Source organism: Ovis canadensis, chromosome 1 (genome assembly GCF_042477335.2).
Source record: "Ovis canadensis isolate MfBH-ARS-UI-01 breed Bighorn chromosome 1, ARS-UI_OviCan_v2, whole genome shotgun sequence".
Taxonomy (NCBI): Eukaryota; Metazoa; Chordata; class Mammalia; order Artiodactyla; family Bovidae; genus Ovis; species Ovis canadensis.
Window position 1 is genome coordinate 85,399,239 of NC_091245.1, and position 27,683 is coordinate 85,426,921.

The 27,683-nt window shown below is 39.2% G+C and overlaps 1 protein-coding gene across 7 annotated transcripts in view; it reads left to right on the forward strand.

Annotated features, from left to right (window-relative positions):
• Positions 1–27,683, forward strand: part of NTNG1 (netrin G1) — a 371,518-nt gene that overhangs the window by 271,358 nt on the left and 72,477 nt on the right. For all 7 annotated transcript variants that reach the window (XM_069573650.1, XM_069573646.1, XM_069573647.1 and 4 more), the window contains exons 4-5: positions 8,828–9,000; positions 22,081–22,107. In XM_069573650.1, the coding sequence (XP_069429751.1) occupies positions 8,828–9,000; positions 22,081–22,107 (200 nt within the window). The remainder of the gene's footprint in view (positions 1–8,827; positions 9,001–22,080; positions 22,108–27,683) is intronic.

Genomic DNA, 27,683 nt, shown 5'->3' on the forward strand with positions numbered 1-27,683 from the left:
TTTTCTTATTTGGCAGGACTTTGACACACTGGTGAGCTCAGTAGTCCTTTTCAACTTTTACTGTGCACATAAATCACCTAGAGATCTGGCTAAAATCCAAATTCTTATTCCGTAAGCCTGAGAGAGGCCTGAGATTTTAACAAGCCCTCGGGGTGATCCCAGAGCTGCTGGTCCACAGACCACATCTTGAGTAGCAAGTGTTAGAGAATAAGTATCAGTATTGCTGCTTAGAACCTTGAGTCTAATTCTCCTCTGAACCAGTTTGCTTTGTTCTTCTTTGAATAAAGTTATATCCTTGAAAGAGCCCAGTTTTTGGAATTGACTCTTGGCACCACTTAACCAGCAGTGTGTTTCTTTGAGAAAGTTACTTTACTGTTCAGCTATGCTTTCTACATCTGAAAATCACAGATAGTTATGACTCCTGAAAGTGATGAGGATAATGTGAAATAACATACATAAGTCATGTATTTTATTTGTATAGTGGGCCTTGGTAAGTGTTGATTTTTTTTTTCCACCTGCCTTTAAGATAGGTACTGTACCACTGTTTGTTTAGTACAAATACTTCCTTATCAATGTAGAGACAACGCAGTGTTACCACCCTTCTTACCTATATTGCTGTGATTAGAGTGTTCAGTCTTTGTGGTCTGTTGATAGTCTGTGTATGTTTCATCTTCTTTAGTCAACAGGTTGCATGTTCTTGGAGATCAGGACTCTGAGTTGTCTTTTTTTTTTTTTTAATCCATGAGACCTTTTACAATGTTATCTGGAGAAATATGTTATTAATTAAAGCTTATGGAGGGCTTCCCTGGTGGCTCAGAGATAAAGAATCGCCTGCAATGCAGGAGACACGCTTTTGATTCCTGTTTTGGGAAGATCCCCTGGAGAAGGAATGGCAACCTATTCCAGTGTTCTTGCCTAGGAAATACCAGGGACAGAGGAACCTGGAAAGCTACAGTCCATGGGGTTGCAAAGAGTCTGATACAACTTAGCAACTAAACCACCATCACCACCAAAACTTATGGAATGAATCAGCTCATCCAGTAGTAGTAGTAGTAACAAGAGTAACAGTAGAAATTTTTAAAAATGAAATTACATTTGTAATATCTTTCTTAAAACTATGCATGGGTTATCTCATTCAGTTGCCAGAACTGTTCTTTGAAGCACATTCATTTATTGTCCCTGAGGCAGCTGAAGCCTGGCCATACTTAGAAAGACTGCATGCCTTCTCTGATGGCTGCTAAGAGCTGAGTTCTGGAGGCTAGCTGTGCATGGTTCAAATTTCTGCTCTAGATCCAACTACCTGGGAGACTTGAATTTCTTATCTCTCAATATTCAAATGCATCATCTATAATTATTAATAGTGCCAATTCCATGGGATTATTTTAAAGTTTGTATGAAGAAATGTGGGAAATATGCAAAAAGTACTTAGCACAGTGTCAGGTGCTTGGACGCATTTAGTCAAGGTTAGCTCTGTTTATTCCTTTGTTAAGTCACTCATATAAGCCTCACAGCAAGTAAGTGGCAGAGGCAGAATTTGAACCCAGGCCATCTGATTCAAGTGTCATAACTCATAATCTCTAAGTCATTTTGCTGAGACTCTTCTATTTCAAATAATATATTGAAGTAGAAATAAAAAATTCATGTGTTGAAGTGAAAAGAGAAAGGTCAAGGGGCTGCAGAGGGAGAAAAAGTATGTGAGGCATTTTATAATTTATCACCTTCTGAAAAAGACATCTCTGACTCTGATATTTGTGCTAACTCATTTTCTACAAGTATTTGTGTAGCTAGTGGTTGTCGAAGGCAAAGCCAGGCAAACCAGATTCAAGTTTTGTATTGACAAAAGTTTATGCCCTTTGAGAGGGGTCTTATTAAGGAAAAACCTTCATTAATTAAAAAATTTAATGATATCTTATTTGTGAAAATAATATATAAGCATGTGACCACATGGCCACATTGTTAGGGTCCCTCTCAAGGTTGTGGAAGGGGCCCCTGATGCTTAAACTTCATTTACTCAGAATGAATCCTCCTGTGGCATTAAAGTACCCAAACAGCATTTTTGTTTTTTGTTTCACAAAGCCTCAGTTTTAAACTTCTTTGTCTTGGTACCTTTATTTGAAACACTTCTAATAGATTATATGTGCAGACCTCTAACTCACAGGAAACTCTGGGGGACAGCATGCTTCCCAGAATAAATATATTAAGTTATAAAAAAGAAAACAAAACACAGGCAGACTCTATGAGCTTTTCATACCTACTGGCAGGTGGCACAGATCTAAATGTTGGAGCCTTTTTATAAGCAAGATTAAATTGACTCATGACAGCTGGTCACTAAAATACAGGAAATGCAGACCTGATTGAAAGCAAGAACACACTGGTTTTCATTAAGTTTGCATCACAGAATAGACCTCACTTTTTTTGTTTTTAAAAGTCTGTCTTTGCAATGCCCTTATTTGACAGTATATGCAGTTTGTCACTCACACACAAGCGGATCTTTGAGGTATAAGCAAGTCAGTTTGTTCCATCTGCAGTGTCTTGGTATGCATTCTATACATGTAAACAGAATCAGTGAATAGGCTCAGCTCTCCAGAACATCAGATACCTGAATGCTAGCAAAGCCTGTTAGGTCTCCATTTGTACATTTCCTCCCCCACCTGAAGTGAAGGCAGACGTGGCAGCTGGATGGCCATGGAAATGGATGATGAATCTGTCAGAGACGAGTGGATATCGTGGAAGTCTGCCCTCCACCCTATCACAAGGCTGGAGGTCATAACACCAGGAATTGAGAGCAATCTCCTAGCATTGTGAAATGCATTTTTTTTTTTTTCTGTTGGAGGAAAAGCCGCTCTAGCAAGGGCTCTAAATAAAGGAGTTTAGTGTCTGATTGGAATGGAATGATGAGAATAAACTGAGCTGTGGAAACTGAAAGGGAGCCATTTCCAAATATAGGCCAATGCCGTGACGCCTCAGCGTCCACTTCAACAAGCTCAGCCCCGGCACAGCAGTTGACACAGTGACTGAAGGAGGACAGCCCAGGAACTCATCTCAGTCAGCAGATTTACTGAGCACCCAGGCAGTGCTCTGCCAGACTTCAGCTGAACCACAGTGACCATCCTTACAGGAAGGAGTTGAAGCTATAAGATGCCCATTCCAGAAAAATGACGCTACACAAAAGCTCCTCTGAGTCGTTTTTTCTCTTCTCTAAGTTGAATTCTTCTCATGGGTCCTTAGGCAGTTTTTTTCCCCTGATAGTCTTGTGTTAGCTTTCAGACATGTGCCAAATCATCTGGAGCTCAAATTAAATTAAATTGAGCTTATAAGTTCTCACCAATTTTACAAAGTTCCTTTGCCCAATATAAGGTTAGCTGTGAAAACCAGTGTTGAAGGCAATTTTCAGCACACATCTTAGAGGGTTTGATTTAGTACAATGCTTATTAATTATTATTTATTAATTATTATTATTAATTATTCTCTATTTTTAGTCCGTTGCTGTATTCATCATAGTAGAACAGGCACATGAAGTTCCTGCCTTCAGAAAGTGGTTGTTGATTAGTCACCTGGTGTTTATTTGTTTATTTGTCAGATATTTTGTAAACACTTATTGCATGCCAAGTAACTTGACTCATGCTAGGACTGTTGAAATAAATAAGGCAAATATACTATTGCTCCCAGGAGCTTAAACTCCAAGGAGAGTGACAGAACAATAAACAATTACAATACAGCCTAAGTCTAGAGCAGAGATGGAGTGGACTTCAGCATGTGACTAGCCTTGCCTTGTGTGTAGGAGCAAGGCTCAGAGAAGCAGTCTCTAACCAGCAGATGGTTTTTGAAATGCCACCGAGGGTCCAGAACTGAGATTTCCAAGTTGACATCTGAATAGTAAAAATTATGCAGGTAAAAGAGGTAGGGGTATGTGCTAGCCAGATGGAACAGCTTAAAAGTTTACCTGAAGGCAAAGTTTGAAGAACTAATTGTAGAATTGGTAAGTGGTGCAGATAAGAATGGAGAAGGAACACAGGATAGCTTTCAAAGGGACTGGTAGGCCATGTTAAAGATCTTGGACTCTATTCTGAGAATAAAGGAAACTCTTTCAATGGTTCTAAGCCAAAGTGACCCAAATATTTTTGTGTAAATGAGTGTTTGACTGTTGTGATGAGATTGGGCTGAAAGAGGAGTGTGAGTGGAGGCAGTAAGTTGTCTTTAGAAGCCATTGGGATAAACCAGATGAACAATGATGGTGCTGTCAACGGGGAAGTGACCATGGCTGGAACTGTGTGTATTTTGAGAGTTATCATAAAAGAGGAGGAATATCAGAACTAGGTGAGATGGAGTAAGGACAGATTAGATGTGACAGGAAAGGAGTGAGAGCGGAGGCTCTTCACCAGCTGACAGGAGGTGATGCAAGACACTGAGGCTGAAAACACACAGGAAAGAGTAGGAGGTGGTGGTGGTTCAGTCACTCAGTTGTGTCTGACTGTTTGTGACCCCGTGGACTGCAGCACACCAGGCTTCCCCGTCCTTCCCTATCTCCTGGAGTTTGCTCAGACTCATGTCCATTGGGTCGATGATGCTATCCAACCATCTCATCATCTGCCTCTGCCTACTCCTCATGCCCTCAATCTTTCCCACCATCAGAGTCTTTTCCAATGAGTCAGTCACTTCTTCGCATCAGGTGGCCAAAGTATTGGAGCTTCAGCATCAATGAATATTCAGGACTGATTACCTTTAGGATTAACTGGTTTGATCTCCTTGCAATCCAAAGGACGCTCAAGAGTCTTCTCCAGCACCACAATTTGAAATCATCAGTTCTTCGGTGCTCAGCCTTCCGTGTGATCCAACTCTCACATCTGTACATGACGACTGGAAACACCATAGCTTTGACTAGACGGACCTTTGTCAGCAAAGTAATGTCTCAGCTTTTCAATATGCTGTCTAGGTTTGTCATAGCTTTTCTTCCAAGGGGCAAGAGTCTTTTCATTTCATGGCTCCAGTCACCATCCACAGCGATTTTGGAGCACAAGAAAATAAAGTCTGTCAATGTTTCCATTTTTCCCTCATCTGTTCGCCATGAAGTGATGGGACCAGATGCTGTGCTCTTAGTTTTTTGAATGTTGACGTTTAAGCCAGCTTTTTCACTCTCATCTTTCACCTATGTTGGGAAGCAAAGCCAAATAATTCCATTTTGGATATGCTGAGATTGACATGCCCAGGAGAGAGAGATGCATGGTTGAGATTACAGTACCAGGGGCTTATCAATATGTTAATCAGATAATCTTTACCTAGTGATAATGAAAGGAGAGAGTTCTGTGGATTCCTATCGATAACAGAGGATTTGATTCTCCTAAAACGTTTCCAAATGTTTGAGTTTATTTTGCCTATGTTTACTTTTCTCTAGGGAAAAAAATGATGAAAATCTGCTGTAAAGTGCCTATAAGTCAAAAGTAGTTAAGGACTACAGAGGAAATTGAAGGGACAACCTAGATAAGAGTGCCCAAGGAGAGTCACATAGGCTGACTGTGCTGGTACAGAACCCAAAGAATAGTGCATAAAGAGAACAACAGAAGAGGGTTCTGAAAATGACCGTGAGAATCCAGTGGAGAGAGTGTGTCAGGGGAAAAGGGAGTGGTCCCACAAAGTCAAATCCTCAAAAGAGGTTAGATAAGGCAAGGAAAAATATACGTTGGATTTTCACCTAGAGGTTATGGGTGATCTTGCCAAGAGAGGCTCTGGTTGGTTGGAAACAGTTATTGAGTGGGAAAAAAGGAAAATGAGATGGCAAGTGTAGAAAACTCAAGAGGAAAGAGAGTGCTAAAGTCATAGCTAGAAAAGGCTAGAATACAAGGTGGATTTTTTTTTTTTTCCTTAAGATGGGAGAGATGCAATGAATAAAAGTTCTAAAAGCAGAAAGAGCCTTAAATAACAACCAACCAAAGCAAACACACGGAAACATTTAAGGGAATCAGAAGCTTAAAGATCCGGTGTCTACAGTGGGTAGGCTAGATATCAGGGAAGAGTTATGAGTAGGGTTAAGCCTTGAATGATTAACAAGTTTTTGGACAGATGAAGATGAACCATTAATTGAAAGAAATCTGGAAAAAAATAAGACTAAATATTTATCTATTCTTCTTTCACTTCCTTTTGTTATTCAAATAGTATTTTCTCAGCAAATATAAAGTTTTTAGAATAGAAATTGCTTCTGACTCAGAGAGTAACTACCAGTATAAAAGTATTAGCAGCTACAAGATATATAATCCAGTTTACAATTACTACTTGCATTGCTGGTCTTCACACATGAAACTAGTATATTCTTTGGGGTCACATTGTTCATTACCTCATTTGGAATTTTTAACACCAGATAGGGTGCTAAATCAATGTAAGCTGGTGCTTCTATCACTTAGGTTTCTAACATATTCCATATTTATAAACAGAGCCATAAATAAAGGTGCTAATGGAGAAGGAAAAAGATTATTTAATAAGCAACTTAGCACAAGTAACTCCCTGCCTATAGGAGATTTTTATATGACCTAGCTCATAATTAAATACTGTCTGTTTCACTTAACTGAATCCTTTCTCTTTTTGAAAGATTGGAAGAATGTTAATTTTAAAGATTTTACTTATGTGTTGATGATGAATCAGTTCAGTTCAGTTCAGTCGCTCAGTCGTGTCCGACTCTTTGCGACCCCATGAACCACAGCACACCAGGCCTCCCTGTCCATCACCAACTCCCAGAGTCCACCCAAACCCATGTCCATAGAGTCCATGATGCCATCCAACCATCTCATCCTCTGTCGTCCCCTGATGCTGAATAGCTATTGTTTAAATAGTAGCCTTTCAGCTTACTATAATATATACAATATATATATTATAACTATACAGAGGGCAGAGTGTAGTTACAGGTACTAAAAATTGTAGTAGATACTGAGGAAGCCAAGGCTAGGTCTTACCCAGGGAGGTTTGAATTGGTGGCCATTGCTTTAGGAGCTATACCTTTTAGTTAGAGGGGAGCTTGACAGCTCTCAGGAATAATCTTAGCTATTCCTTTGCTTCCTTGCCATAAATATGGATCAGTATTCCAAACAGACCATCAGTGCACAAGAAAGAAGGTTAGATATTGCTGTACAGACATCATAGCTTCCCAGGTAGCTCAGTGGTAAAGAATCTGCCTGCCAGTGCACGAGGTGCAGTTGACATGGGTTTGATCCCTGGGTTGGGAAGATTCCCCTGGAGGAGGAAATGGCAACCCACTCCAGCGTTCTCACCTGAGAAGTCCCATGGACAGAGCAGCCTGTTGGGCTAAAGCGCATGGGGTCCCAAAGAGTCAGACATGACTTAATGACTGACCACACACGTACATGCATATGTACAGACATTATAGAGACCAACAGCAGTTGTTAAAGTATCTTATTTTCTTGCCTAAGAAAGAGTATTGTTACTTTCCCTAATGACTTCTGCCAAAAAAGGAACCAAATATCTTTGTGAAATTTGACTTTTTATATTTTTGTCCTCATCCCTGGAAAAGATAAGACTAGTTTAAAGATGCACACACACACACGTATTTTCAGGTCCCGACCCTGACAAATCTTGGCCCTTCATTCTCCAGGTCTGTGTATCCACGTTCTTTCCACTTCTCTTCCCATATACATTGTTCTGACCTCTGGTCATAGACATTCTGTCAACCTGGGTTTAACTTCTCCAGAGGGTGCAGCTTGTGTTTTCTATGTTATAGTTTATAACCTGCTGCCTCAACAAATATCAAGTCTGACTTTGCAATTTTATAGTCAGAGACTTTGGATGTGGGAATGTATTTTTGTGAAAATTGCATATTCCATTGTTGTCTCTCATATATCACAGTTTTATTCACGGCACCAAAGGGAAGACTTTGGCTAATGACCTCAAACCCCTGCCACACATAAGTTTTTCTAGTGTTCTAAGCACTTTTTTTTTCTGAGTCATTTGACCCATTTATGCGAGACCTTTGTGATTATTTTACATGAGTAGGAAATCTGAGGGCTTCCCTGGTGGCTCAGATGGTAAAGAATCCACCTGCAATGCTGAAAGCCTGAGTCCTATACCTGGGTTAAGAAGATCCCCCGAAGGAGGACCTGGCAACCCACTCCAGTATTCTTGCCTAAAGAATCCCCATGAACAGAGGAGCCTAGTGGGCTACAGTCCATGGAATACCAAAGAGTTGGACATGACTGAGCAACTAAGCACAGCACACAGGAAGTCTGAGGATTACTCAGGTTGGGTAGAGGCCTTGGCGGAAAAACTCTCTGCCTGAGAATGTCATTTTATAGCCCCAAATGAAAACATCTGATTATAAACTATTGGGATTTATAAAATAAATCTGAATAGTAAATTGTCTCAGTGGTTATATTTCTTTTTAAACAAAGAATTGTCCTTCTGGTTTAAGGAAAAACAGAAGATGACATTGTTCTTCAAACCCAGATGTATTGTTGTAGATTTGATAACAGCACAGAAAAGCCTCTCATTAGTGGCAATATTTTTCGTATCTTTTGGGAAACCCTTGATTTCCGAGTACTATTGTCTTAGGGGAGCCTCAGGCCCCACCGAACTGACTGGTATTAGGATTCTGCAAAGTGTGGTATGAGGTCAGGCTGTACCATAACCCCACATCCGCCCTCAAAGACACTTGTTAAAAAGATTCTGAGGGTCGGGCCTATAAATCTACATTTTAGCAAGCCTTTAGGTAGCACTCAAGCACTGCCAACTCTGAGAACCACAGCTCTAGGAGGTAGTTGGGTAAAGCCTCAGTGATCTCCAAGATCAATTTGACTTAACAATGAACTCTTGTCTTTCCTCTGCCTAGGTGCAAATGTAATCTCCATGCCACTGTGTGTGTGTATGACAACAGCAAATTGACCTGTGAATGTGAGCACAACACTACAGGTCCAGACTGTGGGAAATGCAAGAAGAATTATCAGGGCCGACCTTGGAGTCCAGGCTCGTATCTCCCCATCCCCAAAGGCACTGCAAATACCTGTGAGTAACTTTTGCTTGGTAACACCATATTCTCTGCACGAAGAGCTGAGAGTTCCTCTCAATTTCACTTGCAATTGTGCTTGCGCTCCTTTTCCAGTAGTCTCATTCCTCTTCAAAATGCAGCCGAAACTTGACTCCAATTTTGCCACTTGTAAGCACATTTCAGCACTTGGATCATCTGCTAAATTCAGTCTTCCAACACTGACATCAGTGTGTTGGGAAATGATGTAAAACCACAGAAGAAATTTTGTCTAAATGGATGAAACAGGAGCTTTTTTTTTTCCTTCCCCAAATTAATTTCTAAATTATTAGTTGGTTCTAAAATAACAAAGGCATTCAAAAATCTGAACTCTGGCTTAATTTTAACCATAAACAACTTCCAGAAATTCTCTACATATTTATAATCCCATTTCCCATACTGGGCAACTTAAGAGATGCTTTAAAAGATGTCTAAAAGATGCTTCCTTCTCTATATTTAGCTACAGCCTAATTTTCTCCAGTGAAATGGTTGGCTTTTTCCAAATTCCAACAGCTGAGGTCATGCCTGGCATGTGTCCTGTTAGGTGAGGCCACCTTTTGATAAAGACTATGACTGTAGAGCTGCAGGAGCCACAATAAGAAAAAGAATGTGTGTGTGCATCTGAAAAGAGCACAGGCATTATCTGTGTTCACAGGAACCATGAGAGATGCCCTGTTACCATTCATGTGGGCGCTCCTCTGAAATCCACGAACCTCCCGAGGAAGACATGTTCTGACACACTCAAGGAGAGAAGTGATTACTTCGAGAATGAACTGCCCAATTCCATGCATGGACCAATTAACCACCCACTAAAGCCCAAGGTTTGACCTCTTTTAAAAGTAGAAAAGGGTGAGGTTGAGAATACATCCATTCAAGTGGGAAGTAACAGAAGCACCAAAACAGTGAGCAGAGGGAGGATAAGCTGAAAAGCCACCAGCTCTGTCTAAGGCTGCCAAGGTTACCAGGCACTTCAAAGCAGCATCTGTGAGAAACCAAACCCTAAATACTAATATCATAGGAACCAGGACCTTATCAAGTTAAGTGTAAGAGTAATGGACCAAGTAACAAGCCATAAAGAATGGGGGCATTAAATTATGATAAAATTTTTATGAAGCAGAGAAGAAAATCCTTCAGAGGTTAAAAAAGCACCTCTTTGTTTGGGTATTCAGTTTCTTTCTGCGTTAAAGAAAAAACCTGACAGTCTAGCTCCTAAAATTAATACATAAAGCTCTGTTGAGAAGAAATGTTGCATTTTTTTTCAAGGTGGCTTTACTAATGGAAACTCTGTGGGGTTTCCTCAAATGCTGAGAGCCATCAGTTCAGTTCAGTTCAGTCGCTCAGTCATGTCCTAGTCTTTGAAACCCCATGGATTGCAGCACGTCAAGCTCCCCTGTCCATCACCAACTCCTGGAGCTTACTCAGACTCATGCCCATAGAGTTGGTGATGCCATCCAACCATCTCATCCTCTGTCATCCCCATCTCCTCCCGCCTTCAACCTTTCCAAGCATCAGGGTCTTTTCCAATGAGTGGCTCTTCACATCAAAAATATTGGAGCTTCAGCTTTAGCAGTGGTTCTTCCAATGAATATTCAAGGTTGATTTCCTTGAGGATTGACTAGTTTGATCTCCTTGCTGTCCAAGGGACTCTCAAGAGTCTTCTCCAGCACCACAGTTTGATTCTTTGGCAATTCTTTGGCAATTCTTTGGCACTCTACCTTCTTTACAGTCCAACTCTCACATCCATACATGACTACTGGAAAAACCATAGCTTTGACTAAATAGACCCTGTCGGCAAAGTGATGTCTTTGCTTTTTAATACTCTGTCTTCTTTAGTGGGACAGAAAGGAAGAGAACAATGTTCAAAACACTTTCTGGCATTCTGGCTCATCCTCAGGGATGAGCAGCTTGTCAAGGCTTCTAGAAAGGCAGCTGGGATAGACTGCTGTTGAAGGCATTGGCTTTTTTATAACACAGCCCTGTTTTTTGTTACCCCTAACTGTGTTTCAAAGTCTTGCTTATTTCAAGATATTTCACTGGAAATACCTTCTGTGTCAGCTAAACTTTTTCAGTGTAATGAATTTCTTGTTATAGTCTCCATGGAAATGACTTATATACCCCTAATATTTTGCCTATTGCAGACCAGTTCACCCAGGTCAAAGAAGTGCAACCTCTTTCAGTTTGCCTTGTGGATTCTGTTGGCTATCCATCCCTTAGCTTTTACTGACCTTCTCTAGACTTTTCCCCATCTCTGTTAAAATAGGAAGATGACAGATGGACACAATGGCCAAGGAGGTTCAATTCCATTTTTCAGCTCCCAAAATAGCAGAAGCTAGCTTAAAGATTTTAAGACAATCTGCAATGGTCCAGTCTTGCAATGAAAAGAACCACGTTAAACAAAATCTCTGCCACATCAGACTGCTAGCAAGTATCCAAGGATGAAAGTAAGCAACTTAGTGGTTTAGTGTGTGGGTTCCAGGATCAAATACTAGTTTGTGCATTCACTAGCTGTGTAACCTTGAAAAAGTAAAGTATTAACCTCTCCAACACTTGGTTGCCCATCTGTAATGTGAGGATAATAATAGTTTTTACCTCATAGGGATTTTGAGAGAAGTGAATAAGCTAATGCATGTGATGTGGTTGGCATAACACCTGTCACAAAATAAGCGTTCAAAAATAATTCATTTTTAAGATTTTCTTCATAAGGCAGACTTTTGTCAATTACTTGAAAATTTTAATTGTTATAAAACATATTTCTTGACATCAATATTAAGTGTGTCCTAATTTCCAACCGCTTTTTCTTTTTGAGTCTTAAAACGCTATATTAACCCCCGATTCCTTTATTGTCTGGGTTAGCATCATCCACTCCATTTCTCATATGATAAGATTTTCAAGTCTCTTACCCGGAAGTCCTTTTTTGTCAGTGTGGAAGTTTAAGCCAGACACAGGACTTCTAGCACTGCATTATGATTTTCACGTCATGTTGGCTTTTTCTTACACACATGCACACACTCACCATGTCCATGCACATACATGTATACATGACTGTAGCTGGTACAAACCAGTTCTCAAGGGGAGCACTTAGGATATGCTGCATTTTAATACAAGAATACAGAACCTAAGAAGTAGAATGGAATGGTTACAGTCTCTGATTCCTCAACACCAACTCTTCAGTAACCTAGAAATACCACTCATATTGGATAATCTCTGGATTTAGCAGAATCTCAAGCAGCCAGGATTATTTTTGAACAGGAAGATCAGTACCTGCCCACTCTTAGCATAAAAACTAGGAGAGCTTCATCACATCAGGAAATTTTAAGATCTCCCTGCAAAGACTCTCAGCCTATCACTCAGAAGATCCTTTAACTGAGACCTTGCTGGAATCCTAGGCCTGGAAGTTCTAAATTCTGGAGCAACTCCAAGGTCATTTTTGTATGGAGTATATAGAGCCAGGAGAGAAGAATATAGAGCTCCAGCCCTCTAAAATACTACCATCCAATCATTTTTCATTATAATAGACTCAGCAGAGGCAAAAATAATGACTCTTATGATAATATTTCTATTCATTGTGCTTTTAGAAGACTCACTATGCTTTCTTAGTTCTTTAAAGCCATATGTACATATTATGTGTATCAATATATTTCATATTTTTCTACAAAGCTTATGTTTTATCTGTAAGACATCTTTCTTTCTCCCTATTGATCTTCATTCTATTTTTAATAGAATTCTATTTTGAATGTCCTTTCAATTTCATTTGTCTTCCAAGTAGATAGAAAATCTGCCCAACTTCATGCTTAATCATGATTATCTCGATTCTCCTTGTCCAGCTCATGAGTGAAATTCTAATCCCTACATACAGATGCGGAAAACTTAATTGACCTTTGGGAGCTATAATTTCAAAAAAGATTATATTATCTACACCTCTGATTGCCAAACTGTGTCTTATGACCTTTAAAAGAATTCCATGGCAAAAATTTTGGAAAATTCTGTACATTTTACTGACTCTTAGATATTCACATTGTGTGTGTGTGTGTGCTTAGTTACTCAGTTATGTGCTACTCTTTGCAACCCCATGGACTGTAGCCCACCAGGCTCCTCTGTCCATGGGATTCTCCAGGCAAGAATACTAGAACGGGTTGCCATTTTCTCCTTCAGGGGATCTTCCTGACCCAGGGATCAAACCCTCATCTCATGCTTGGCAAGCAAGTTATTTTTACCACTGAGCCACCAGGGAAGCCCTAGGTATTCACATTATCTTATTAAAAAATTTGAGCATCCAAAATAATGTATTTTATCCTATGTTTTCCCTTAAAAACTTTCTATGAAACACTCTTTTGGGGACATGCCAATCTAAATAATTTCCTCAGTTTACTGATAGAAATGTCATGGAGACAGACAGAAAGCCCAGCTAGTTCAGCTGTATTCAGTCTTTTACTTTCCTCTTACTTACACGGTCTTTGAAGAATTTCAAAGAAAGAAAATTAAATTGGTCTGACATTGACATTATTTGTTTGTTCAGAAATCCAACCTGAATTGTTATACAATACCGAGGGCTCCTCTGAGTGATGGAAAGTAATTTGATGAGCGTTCTGTTATTTTCTCTGGTATTAAATTTGCATTGACCAATTTATATTTTCCCAAGTGTACACGTGTGTCATTATCCAGACGATTTCCTAAGTGCTTTTCATGCATTAGTTCATCTCAAACTCACAACAGTTTTGTAACGTAGATGCCACTATTTTCATATTCTAGATGTGGAGTCTGATCAATACGAAGGAAAAGTATCTTTTTTAGCATTTAGCTACCTAGTCAAAATGAGAAGGAAAATTTGAACCAAGTATGTCTTGACCCCAAATACTGTACATCTCACTATATTGCTTCTCAGGTTAAAGTTGAATGACTTTCTGAGTCCTTTCCTGGTATGTAGATTGCATTTGACACCTGTCTGAACAATTCAGTCTTCTCTAACCTGCTATCTCTCATGTTTATTCCTATATTGTTGCTTTTTATTTCTTTGCCTTCAAAGACTCCCCTTCTACTCTTGCTTTAAATTTTCATTCTCCCCACCCCTGCTTCTTCTCAGTCTACAGATTTTTCCCTTCATAATCTAAACTATTCTTCTGGTTTTAATTCTTAGTGATATTGGTTTAGTATTAATAAACCAATTACAGCCCAAATCTATCTAGTGAACCTAGACCAATTTTTTTCAGCTATCTGTGAAGATCTCACAGTCAACATGCAAGACCCTGAATTCATTCTCTATTCTCTATTGATGTTCTGCTCTTTCTTCAAGACGACTACTCAATGTAGCCTACCTAGATTGTCCTGTGCAAAGGATAGTCATTCCCTCTCTGCTGCTGCTGCTAAGTCGCTTCAGTCATGGACTCTGTGCGACGCTGTGGACTGCAGCCCACCAGGCCCCTCTATGCACAGGATTCCCTAGGCAAGAATACTCGAGTGGGTTACCATTTCCTTCTCCACATTCTCTCTCTCTAGATTCTTGATAATTTTTGGACACTTACAACTGGTTAACTATAATCAAAATTACAATAATAGTTATTATAGTGGTAGCTATATTTATTAAGCTTACCATAGCCTTTTATATTTTATGAAGTGCTTTACATCCTTTCTTGCAATAAATCTTTCCAGTGTCCCCATGGAAGGTATAGTATTTTTGTCCCCATTTTATAGATAAGGAAACATAGGCACATAAAGAGCAATATGTAGGTTTCCCTCAAATCCCACAGCGAATACGTGACAAAGCAAGGTTTAAACTCAGGACATTCTGACTTCAGAAACCAAAATGTTAGCAATTTAAGAATAGGACCATATTTTATTCTTGGCCTTCATAAATGTTTGTGGAATTAATTATTTGATGGATGAATAAGTAGCCCTGAAATGTGCCTGTGGACGCATTGACCTCCCATCCATCTTCCCATGTCCCCTGGCGTATGTGACCTTCACAGTTCAGCAATTGTAACACAAGGGCCTTCACTCTCCCCCAGGAAGAGATCAACTGAGATTTGGAGAAAAACCAATAGAAAAAAGAATCACTCATTTTTCATGGGTGCTATTGACCCATCTACCTATCTAGAGATGGCCTTTTGGCTGGCTGGTTTTTAGAGGCCTCCCTAAGTGACTTCCCAGGTAGTTCAGTGGTAGAGAATCCGCCTGCCAATGCAGGAGACACAAGAGACACAGGTTCAATCCCTGGGTTGGGAAGATCCCCTGGAGAAGGAGATGGCAACTGACTCCAGTATTCTTGCCTGGGAAATCCCATGCACAGAGGAACCTGGAGGGCTACAGCCCATGGGGTCCAAAGAGTCAGACAGGACTTAGCGAATAAACAACTAAGTGGCATTCACAGCCTTGGTGACTTGACCACTGTTAGGCTCTGGTCACCAGACAAAATCTGATTCTGTCAGCACAGTAAGAGAGCATCTGTCAGAGTGTTACCTCCATGAACTGTATGGCCAATATATAAAAACAAATACCTACCTAGTTATTCGTCTACAGCAGCTTATCTGATGATGATGGGACCAGAGCTGATTCAGAATTAAGTTGTTTAAATTTAAAAAGTAATACAGTGTATAAATATTATATGAATACTCACAGCAGAACATCAGGTAGCCCTACTTAATCAAATATTTTAATATTTCTGCAGCAAACCTATGATTATTTTCACTCAGTGGGATAAAGGAGACCACATTCATACCCCTTTCAGTCAGGTTTTGTCACTAAATTAGTTCAGATCATATTATGTTGTGATCCAGGTAAACTTTGGGAAAAAAGCTTTTGTGTCTTCAGATTTTTTTTTTTTGAGGATTAGAAATAAGAGGGGCTTCTCAGGTGGTAAGGAACCCACCTGCCCATGCAGGAGACGTAAGTGACACAGGTTTGATCCCTGGGTTGGGAAGATGCCCTGGAGGAAGAAATGGCAACCCACTCCAGTATTCTTGCCTGGGAAGTCCCATGGAAAGAGAAGCCTGGTGGGCCACAGTCCATGGGGTTGCAAAGAGTCAGACACAACTGAGCATGCACACACACACCAGAGATAAAAGAGGGGGCCTATAATAAGTTGGGCAACAGTATAGAGTAGTTATTGGAGGTCTAAGCTCTGGATCCTGGACCTCTGTATTCCAATCTCAGTCTCCTTCCCAACTGACTGCAACTTTTTGTGCTTGAATTTTTCCCCATTGGTAAAATAAACCAGAGTATTAATATCATAGGGTTGTCACAAAAATTAAGCAAATTAATGCATGTAAGATATTAAACTAGTAGCAGTCACGTACTAAGCACACAATGAAGTTAGCTGTTATGATCACTATAATTTCACTGAAATCTAGCACATGGACCCATCCCAGTTTAAACAGCAAATTCTCTCTTTGGAGACAGCAACTATATGGAGAGATAAATTGCATCCAAATGTCAACTTATTCATCCACAATATGAAATAAGTGTTATAATACTCAGATTATTTCAGGCCTTATGATCAGTGTATTCTCTCCCCTGTAATTAAGCCAGATAATAATCAGAAGGTTGCTTGGTAAGCATGGGATCAGGAAATTTAAATGACTTGAATGCTAATGACATCAGGCTGAAACATCCTAACACATCCGTCCTACCACAGGGTCAGCCTCCCTAATGCCAAGAGGTCACTGAAGGTCTGAAAGTTTACAGGCTACCCTTCCCTGTTCCTGAGACAGTGCTAGGCCAGAACTGCCGCTGCATGCCTGAAGATGTTCTTTTTTGTAAGCTTTACCTTCTGACTAGCTTTTCTTCCAGTTCTCAGATATAGTGACACTAATATCACCTCTGTCAAACCTGTCATATACACTCAGGTCCTAGAGCCCTTCAGCTGCTCTAAGATGACTTAACCATCTTTGATTGGATCGTTTATGCATTGGTTTCTACCGTATAATTCTGTGAGGGCAATCTTAGTTTAGCTTCACTTTCAAATTCCTGGGAGACAACTCACTGTATCCTTTGTCATCAGCAGTTGGACCAGGAAGCAGGGTTGAATGGATGTTGGAAGTAGAACGTCCTTTAGAATACAAGTGAGGCTGTAGAATGTTTTCTTACTCATCACTTCCCTCTTTTTCAATTGGGCTTTTTGGAATTAGAGTTCCCAGTTCCTGCAGCCTGGCTATAAGGAGATCTAGTCATTTTCTTGATAGGCCTTTGTCAAACCACCTAACACAACAATGGTAATATTTTTTCTCAGTGTAAAGTATGCTGATTCCTTCTCCTTTCTGCTTTCTTCTTGGTGAAAAGCTGCTGAACCTTGCATTGATTCTCAAAAAGAGTTAGGGCTTTTAGCACTGAATTCACCTGCTTTGAAAAATCAATGTTTATTTTTGAGCACTCCATTATGTTGACTTTCTCAAAGTTAGCTATGTCCCCTTTAGCCACATACTTGGTGGAAAAGTTAGTATAATTGAAAGAAGAAGGAGGAGAAGGAGAAGTGGAGGGAGAGGATAAAGAAGAAGAAGGAGGAGGGGTAGAGGAGAAGAAGGAAGAGGGAAAGAGTAGGAGGGGGAGGATGCAGGCAGCAAGAGGAGGAGGAAGGAGAAAATAACAAATTGTATCATTCCACCAGGTTCTCATGCCCCAACTGCAGTGGAATTCCTTAAAAAGAAAAATTTTAAGTAAATATGGTAGTGGGGAGGCCTGGTTGAGGAGGGAAAGATTGCAAGTACCTACAAGCTTATCTCAGCAGATAGTGGAGGACAGAGGAGCCTGGCCTGCTGCAGTCTATAGGGTTACAAAGAGTCGGCCACAACTGAGCACCTGAACAACAGCAGCAAGCTTAGCACCTTCACCTTCTTTTGGTCCTTTGGCTTCCTCAGCGTTTATGTGTGGCTCTGACTGAAGGAGCATTTCTCTTCTGGAAGAAGCAGAAGTCCTAAGCTCATATATCACACACTGCAGAACCTTTCCTTAAAGCTCGTTCGTACCTGTCTTTCATTGCCTCAGTATAAGTTTGGCAGTGTCTCAGTAGACAGGGATTAGGATTTACCTGGGCCAGTGTTGACTATAAAGGGTCAAATAGGATGAAGCCCTTGCTTCTATTTGTGCCTTCCATTTCCTCTTCTGTAAAGTGGAAGGGCTGAGTAAGATTATTTCTTAGCTCTGTTTCAGCTCTCCATTTTTTGTCATTGTTTCTGAATTAGTTTATCTGATACCTTCCTTTTTCCCTTCCTTCCTATCTACCTATCATCTGTCTTTCCCAAATGTTTCTGAGATTATTTCAGAGATAGATTTAAGCTAATGAAGTTAAATTACAGGGTCCCTCACTAGACTCCTTCTAAGCTATAAAAACATTAATTTCATGTCTGGTGAAATCATCTCTTACGTGTGTGTATGTTAGTCATTCAGTTGTGTCCAACTCTTTGCTACCCCATAGACCGTAGCCTGGCCAGGCTTCTCTGTCCATGGAATTCTCAAAGCAAGAATACTGGAGTGGGTTGTCATTCCCTTCTCCAGGGGATTTTCCTGATCCAGGGATTGAACCCTGGTCTCCTGCATTGCAGGCAGATTCTTTACCATCTGAACTAGTATGATTTTATACTTTAATATTCTCAAAGAGAGCTCCCTGATTTGTATTTGCTTTGGACTCACAAAATCTGCATTTCCCCCGATTGGCTTAGGAAAAAAGACAAAAATAAGCATATGCAAACAGGAATATAAAAAGAAGGTGTGAGGAAAAACATATAGAAAGAAAATAAGCCAAACATTAAACGAATTTACCCCGTTGAGCATGAAGGTGACATCCAAGTTTTCCGGAAGGCAAAGTGGTGAGGGGCATATCTTGTACATTGTGTAGCAAGATATGCTCTCAGAATGGAGGAAACTTCCAAAGACAACAAAAGTATTTATGAATACTGGACTCTGAGAAATGTCTCAGTGGAACATTATAGAGGGGAAAAGATCATCCTATGACCAAAAGTGGTATTTTCACTCTGATAGAAACTTTGGAAACACGTGGTAAATTTTTGTTCACATACGCACTGAGCAACTTTTCTGTAGTAGGCATCATCCTGGACAGACAGTAGAGATACAGACCTGACACCCATCCTCTCAGAGGTCTCAGGATAACACACAAACAGTCATATAGAGAAGTTGATAAGTTGCTCACAGAGGCCTGCACAAAGAGGTATGCATCACAAAGAACGCTGGCTAATTCACATCAGGGAGATGAAGAAGGAAGGGAAGTAATAACTTCTGAGCTCAGTTTTAAAGGTAAAAATGCTCTTTACACAATAGTTGTCACTTCGCAGGGAACACTAAAAAGCTACCAAGACATGTCTAGACAATTTTCCTGAGCATAATCTGACTGTCATTCCTGTGGTTTATGGGCAACCATCACTGCTGTGATTAAATTGCCTTCATTGATTCAGCACTTACAGATGCCAAAGAAACCCACCTTTCACGAAATGAGTTGTAGCCTTCCTGTCTTAGTTTCTTAAGCACTTGAGAGATTTCTCATGACTTACTCGTAGCCTTTTCAATGCATACAACTGGTTATTAAATTCTTTAGTTGTTTGTAGAGAACCAAAACCAAGGTATTTGAACATTACAATAAGAAACACTGGGGGAAAAATAACATTTGACAATATACTCATGGACATCCCTTGGCGTTCAGGTATTTTCAACTTCAAAAATCTTATTCCAGTGAGCAATTTAAAAATCTTCTCTAAGCAGTTCCCATTTTACGGCAGTGGAATAGAAAGTGACTCACCTGGCAGCACCTCAAAACTTTTTAAATCACAAAATGATAAAGAGCCAGAATTTTAAGCATCTGAATGTTAGGTAATAGAAAACATCTTCATGAGGGAAATAGGATCTCATAATGGTCTTGCTTGGAGAGGTTTGTATAGCTGCAATGAGCATTTCTCCCCAGCACTGGCGTCCCCAAAGGAATAGAAACATTTCTGCATCTTTCTAAAATATTCAGCTGCAGCAAGTACTGCATCAAACAGTCTTACAAGTTTGCTCTCTATTGTGTCTGGCCAAACATCCTGAGAACTTTGCCTTGCATTATGCATGGCCCTCCACCTCCATGCAAGTTTGAAAACACTTGAAAAGTCTCTTCCTGCCATCCTAACTTCCATTCTCTTTGACGGATTACAAAGGCAAAGCAGTTCCTTGCAATGGAGCTGGATTTTCAATCATGGGGAAATTTGGAGCTTCTGCAATTGCTACTAAAATTATGATGCTGCCATCGTATCTCACTCAACAGGGGATTTGCAAAGAAAGAAAAAAAAGAAAGATTCAGTACCAAGTCACTGTCAAAATGCAGCAAAGATAATGGTCAGGAATCCAGCAGTCCTTTGCAGAAATTGCATGCCGCTTGAAATTCAGTTCAGACAAAGTAAAACATGAAAATTAAAGTTTAAGTTTCCAGTTTTGGTTGATTAGTGATCTGTAATTAAGCTGAAACATCATAAGCTCTGTGCATTTAAAATCAAGATACATTGAATGTATCTAATAACTGAAAATAGGATTTCATTCCTTCCAGGTTTTTTTTAAACAACATGGTAAGCTTTAATTTCTCCTTAATTTCTCCTTTAATTTCTCCCCTCCCTACTAAGAAATAGAAAAATAGCTCTCAGTTTTAAATACTACAAAGCTAGAAATCTCTGAGTAAGGTACAGTGATTAGTTAAGATAAGCAGAGGGCAGTTGTTCAAAGATTAAATACTAAAATAGAAATTTAATGATTCCTACATTTACCACCTGTTAGCACACTGTAGTGATGTGGAGAACGCCTGAACAGCTCATTAACAGCTATCATTTATTGACTGTGTACCATGTGTCAGACATTTTTATGGATTATCTCATTCTATTCTCACAGCAGCCCTGTGCAGTAGATATTATTAGCCCTTTCAGATGAGGAAACAGGCCTAGAGAGGCTGGAAACTTACATGAAATCACCCAGCTAGTTAGTTGCAAAGCATGACTCTCGCTTAGTTCTTATTCCCAGCTCATGTTCTCACCCACACCACTGTCTGGATTTGGTGGAAATGATATAAATCCTTAACTGTTATTTATAGTGTCTATCATGGTGTTGCTTGTTTGATGAACCAACTAAATCAATAATAGTAATCGTAGCAAAAATTGTTGATTATTGCACATACTACCTGCTCAATGCTTTGAGCTTTTCAATTATACATATAAAAAATATATATTATATATATATATGTAATCCTTGCAACAACTCTGGAAAACAGTGGAAAACAGCCACAGAGAACATTAGCAACTTGTCCTAAAGTCACAGTCAATGAGTATAAGAGCAAAGCCTCTATCTGAGATAACCTGGCTCTTGTGCCCCTGATCTTGGCTAGGAGTTTTTATCTGGATACAACTAAATTCATGTCCACGTTTATAACATCTTCAGTCACGTTCTGAAATGATTCCACCACCTTAGCAGAGCTTGACAATGAAAGCAGAAGCTGAAAAATTGATGAAGCCCATGGTCGATGTGAATACAACCTAATGTATTCTTGAATTATTCTGCATTCTGCTCAATTTACTGTTACAGAGCTTAATCCACATATCTGACGAGTAAAAGAGGACTGAACATGATAGTAATATGTAGTTAATCAAATAAAACGACCAGTGACTTTCAACTGCTAACACATGCATCTCAACACGTTTAAAGAGAGAGATGGTGTGATGTAGATATATTTGCACGGGCACATACATTGTATACTTGCTGCTCGGTGCCCAGAACACAAGCCTAGCTTAGAGTCTGTTTTGAACCACATACAAATGTTCATTAACCTTATAGGTAAGCACAAAATATTCGATGTCATGAATCTGTCTTGAGCCAGCTGTTAAAGTTGAATGCTGATTTCCCGACTCTGATAAGTTAAAGGAGTTCTAGAATAAGCAAAATGGTTTCAGTGGTTGGATATATGTTTGGGGTTTTTTGTATGTTAATTTTCTGATGATATGATTGTTGCCAAGTGTTTAAGTTTCTGAGATTTGTATATGATGTTTAAGATATCCTTTACTAATAAATGTCTAACAGCTTTTCTTTATTCTTTTCTTTCTCTCCAGGTATCCCCAGTATTTCCAGTATTGGTAGTAAGTAAAAACAAAAATGAAAAATCACAAACCCAAGTCTAGGCTAGCTTGGCTTTGTTGTTCAGCTCCTCAGATCTATTTTCCCAGTGTCCATTTCTGATGTAAGAAAGTATTTCCTTTGTGACTTGAATTGTTGTGTTTGTTCTCTGCACAGATATGGTGAGAGCACAGATGAAATAGTTATCTATATAGAACTCTTGGATATGGCAGTGCTACAGCTTTTCTATTTTTGATGAAGCCTACCTTTACAGAGGTGCAATTACTTACATAACTGTAACTCATTTAGCAAAAATATGAACAGTCCTATTTACCCATACTTAGTAACCAGCAAACAAATGGAACTCACTCCCGAGGACTGTATATGGATTTCTCCCATAATTTGGGAAAGCAGAGAATGAATGCCAATGAATGCTTTAGGCATATTTGTTAGCCCAAAGAAACTACTACAAAACTGGAGAGAAGGAATTTTATTAATGCATTAAACCTTAGCCTTTGTGAAGGCCTGAAAGAGGTCAGTTTGTGATCATTAGTCTTTCTGGAGAAATGAAGGAAAGAAAATAACCAGTATGTCCATTGCTCCCTCCTAAAATACAATGATCCATATTTTCCTGACTACTTAGGTTCAAGTTTGGTAGAGAAGGGATATAAAAAAAATACATGCAAAATTTAGGAATGGGGCTGGTAGAAATTCCCGCAAGAAAAGCAGCGATATCAGCAATTGAAAAGAGAAGTCTCTCTTCAACATTCTGTTGAACATTTCTGTAGTACCTTTACAAAGACATTCTGCCAGATACCATGGGAGAACCAGGCTGTAGCTCCCTCTTTACATTTAAAACAATGACACCCCAACACCAAGCTTGAAATGCTCACTAAGGAAATGCCCCATAACTTTTCAGAGCCAAATCTCACATATTTTTAAATATTGTTCCCTTTCTCTCTGATGGTTTAAACCTTTGAATAGCTACTGAATAAGTGATTTGAAATAAAGTGCTGAGGGAGCCAAGATTATGCACTGTGAGTGAAAAGAAGCATTTTCACTAGAGTTTAACCCAGTCTTTGTCATAAATGCTGGGCCACAACAGGGTGATAGAAGGGTAAAGAACAGCAATAGGAATATGCCAATACACAACAACCATTTAAAAAGCAATATCCTCATAATTTGGATAAAATAACTTCTTGCCTCTTATAAATGCACAATCAGGTCTTCCATTTTTTTAATCAACCCAGTTTACTTAAGCTTGTAAATAGGACTACACACAGATTTATTAATCACTAGACATGTTAAATGCAATGAACATCAGCCACTAATAGAACTAGTGTTCACATTCATTTAGATACCAGCCTAATGCTGCAGCTTCCTCTTTGTGATCTTGTTGAAATGACATCAGTGGTACAAACTTGCAAGTGAAAACTTCAGTTCTAATAGTCTAATTTTTCTGCTGTAGTATCTCCCTTGGCATTTGCCTATCTACATAAATACGCCACAATGTGCTCCTTTCAGGCCTTGACAGTTGTATTTGCACATGCATTCTGGAGCAAAAGGGAACCAAGCAGAAGCAAGCTGAGATAGATGGTGATCTGACCTGTCAAAGGTTTCAGAAATGGATGAACGGAAAGTAGTTCTTTGGCGCTGGGGTGTGTTTCTGTTCCAAGTGTCAATCGTGTGTTGCATGGAATTTCTAACTGTTTTGCTCACTTGACATCTCATTCGGCCGCCTCCACCACATGCCCCATCTTTGAGCATCAGCAGATGTTGACCTTTTACACACTGAATCGGGAAATTCCAGTTTTATTTTGCTTTGTTTTATTTTGAAATCAGTGGTGACCTGAAAGGATGCTTTCTTGTGCCTTTGGAAAATGTACTAACCTTTATTCAGGAAACTAGGAAAATTTAACTCCTTACTGTCTAACCAAAACCCTCTAACAAACAAAGTGATAGCTTATTCTCTGCTTTCGTGATGCCTCTGGCTGTTCTGCTAGGAGTGCAATGGGTGTTTCCTCGGATTTCTCAGGCAAATGGTATAAGCACTTCCAGGGGTCACCCAGCATCACATATGGCTAGCTTGCTTATTGCCTGGCTTTAAAGTGAAGAGATTTGCCATAAAACCATCAAACATGATTGTATCTTCTAGCCTGCTTCAATGGCATTTGCACATTCCTTCTAAGGACTTATAAGGTATTCTCTGTGTGCAATGGTGGATTCCTTTACTCTCCAATGGGCAAGAACTCATACATAGATGACTCCCTGCCTGTTCAAGAGGGCATAGAAATGGGGTTTCCAAGGTACAAGCCGGAAAAGAGAGATCCGCTTGGATTTTCAACCAAGTTTGGGCATTTACCAGGGCTTTTCCCTTTATCCCAAGGAAGAAATCAATGAACGTAACTCCACCAAGTGTATAGAAAGATGCCATGATAATAGATATAACACTCATGACATTCCCATCATCAGGGACAGTGAATGATGTATATTGTGACATAAATTATTGATGTATGTAACCATAAGTTCACATACATTTGCTGTATACACAGTGATTAAAAATTTTGGAGGCCTGATAGGTTTCAGTATAGATTTCAAACTGTCAACCCCTCTATTAAGGTTCAAATGCATGGACAGAGTGGTCATCCTTTCTGATCATCTGCTAAAAATGTTTTTGAAACAGATTTCCCATTAAGGTCATTTGTACCTGCTGTTGTCTGTTAGGAAATAGATTTTCCAATCATCCCAAAGGTACTTGATTTAAAACTCAGTCATTTTGATGTGCTTTGGCTGTGGCTGAAAAATTATTGGTGATATTGTCAGCAATTAATGAATCCCAAAATAAATCTGTAGCCATTTGAGCCTATGAGCTCTGTTTTTTCTTTACCTGATGCAGTAGTAATTTATTCAAGTTTCATTTTTTCAATGTAAAATATATCACGCACTTATAAGTAAACATTCACAATTTTATCCAAGTGAATATTTGTTGATGCTGATGATCCAAATTAATATTTGATTTGGTGTGGATGTTTTTGTTCAAGTGATAAACTAATCATTATAACAGATATTATCTGATCTTTAGTCCTGAAAAGCAAGTGATTTCACAAATTACTCTAAACAGTATATTATAAAAAAAATGGTAATTAGAATAACAAGAGTTGGCCTAATGTGCAAAGTAGCTTTGTGTGAGGGATTATCAGCTGAAAAGCAAGTGATGGAGGTTAAAGATAAACATGTCAGAGGTTAAAGGTAGATCATCCACTGAAAACTCATGTCAGGAAACACAACTTTAAAAAACTTGAAATTTTTTTAATAAACAAAGCCATTTCTTAGACTAGCAACAAAAGAAAAGATGTATGTTGACATTTTATGAACCCAAGTGTACATTGTTTCCTTAAATTACCTTCAAATGATTGACATCATGTTTTATAAAGTGTAAAATATTGATGGAAGCATTTGGCTGTCTCCTCCTCTTCAGCTATTCAATTTGAAATAACAATTTACTTAAGATAAATATTCTACTTTCCTGCTTTCTCTTATAGTGAGCATTGCCTTCATCATAGAATTAAAAATTCATCTCTAATTTGATTTAATTGGTAGGACCATTAAACAAAGGAAGTGGTACCTGCAGGGATCCATCAGCCTGTTGAGAAAGCTCAGAGATGTTTTCATACTTGAAAACATTTGATGCCAGTTGGAGACCTTATAAAAGTTGTTTCCCATACAGCATCCAAATATATTTTGTTCAGTACCTATTTACTGTAGAAACCTGGACTGTGAGGAAAATAACAAGGTTAATCATGTCCCCCCTCAAGGGTTATTAGTAATCTTGTTCATGCTATCCAGAGAGCTGCAGTGTTTGTTTGTTTGTTCCCTTTTCTTTAATACTTCTAAATCCCCCAAATAAAAGTTTCATTTGAATTGCCCTTTAGGTAATTAGGTTTTATATAATGAAGAAAAAAATTATCTGACTAGAGAGGCTATATGGCAGATTGTATGGTGTGCTACATTAATTTTGATCTGTTTGCTGATGTTCTAGAAGGAAAGCTAAGGTCCCAGGTGAAATGCCTTTGGGACTTTATTATATCATGTATCCAGTATTCTCATCACAGATCCATTTCATATTTGTGTAACTAGCATTTCGCATTCATGAAACCTTTGTGGTTATCCTAAAATTGAATGAACATTAGGACATAGCTGCTTCTTTAATCTTGAATAAATTAAATGTTCCAATGATGCGGGGGATGGGGAAGTAGCACCTACCTTAAAAAAAATCTTAGAGGTTTAGTCATCTTTAGCAAACAGCAGTTGCCCACCTTGATCAGATTTGACTTTTTTCATATATTAGCCTTTTCCCAGATATCTTTAGAATGCCAAGCCACTTTTTAAGTGTGAGCTGATATCTGTACCTTTGCTGGTATCTCCTTGTGGGGGCATCTGAAAATTCCTAGCTTAAGCAAAGATTTACCAAGATCTCTGAAAGGACCTATAATGAACTTTCTCAAACTTGTAATTGTGAACTAAGAGTGAGGTATCACCGAAGTCTTCTTGGAATATCAGTAGGGAGCTGGCCAGCTAACTGTTCCACTTCCTGGGAGATGTCCCCACATGTCTACAGAATTCCATTTTACAAATGGTGACTCTCAGCCTCAAAGTATCCGAGTAACTTGTCAGATATAATAGGGCCAGGAAGGCCTGTCTGACTCCAAAGGCTGTGCTGGTAACATTATACCAAATGGAAGAGGTTAGAAAGAAAATTTCTATATTTATTGACTCTGACCTCAGACTCTTTCCTATCTAGTACATTGACCCATTTCTGTGTGGGAAATTTTAGTGTCCTGAAGAAAAACTGAAGTTCATTTTCGATACTTTACTGTGTGGTCAACAGAAACTACATTAAAATGTGCCCTTCCTCTACCACCATCAATGATAAACATCCTCAAAAAGCTGAGGAAGAGGGGAAATGTGAGATGTTATAGAACATGGGATAGTTCATGAAATTTAGCTATGCACATTGTGAAACGTGCTTGTACATAGTCTGTGACAGTACAAATTCCAAATGTTTTATTGACATAGTTGCTTAAAACAAGCAAACAAAATTCTGTGTGTCATCGTGAGGACAGACTTAGCACTATCGCATTAAACTTGGTCTTCCCCAGCAGGTTAATGACGCTGTGTTTCTGAGAGTAGGCAGCTTACTGTAAAGATGGTGGAATTGCTCCAAGGCCCCAGGGGTTCTTTATGAAGAGCTTAGGGTTTTCTATGCATTCCGTCATCGACATCAGTAATGTTTCCAAAACTCACTGAGGAGCAAGAGCCATAACTACAAATCCAAAGGGACCCGTGACTCTGTCTCCAACCCGACGTTTTCCGCATACACTCCTGGAAGGAGGATGTGTAAATGAAGGCCCACGAACCTCCTCTCTAGCAGTGGCACCCTGCTGCCCACCGTATGGTAGAACCAAAATGTTTTGTAAAAATTAGTGTTTTTAGGAAAACTGAAGAGCACTCATACAACATCATCATTTTATAGGCAATGCAACTAAGGCTTAATTGAATTGTTAAAGTCATCTGGATAGTAGCCAAGGCAGGATTCCAG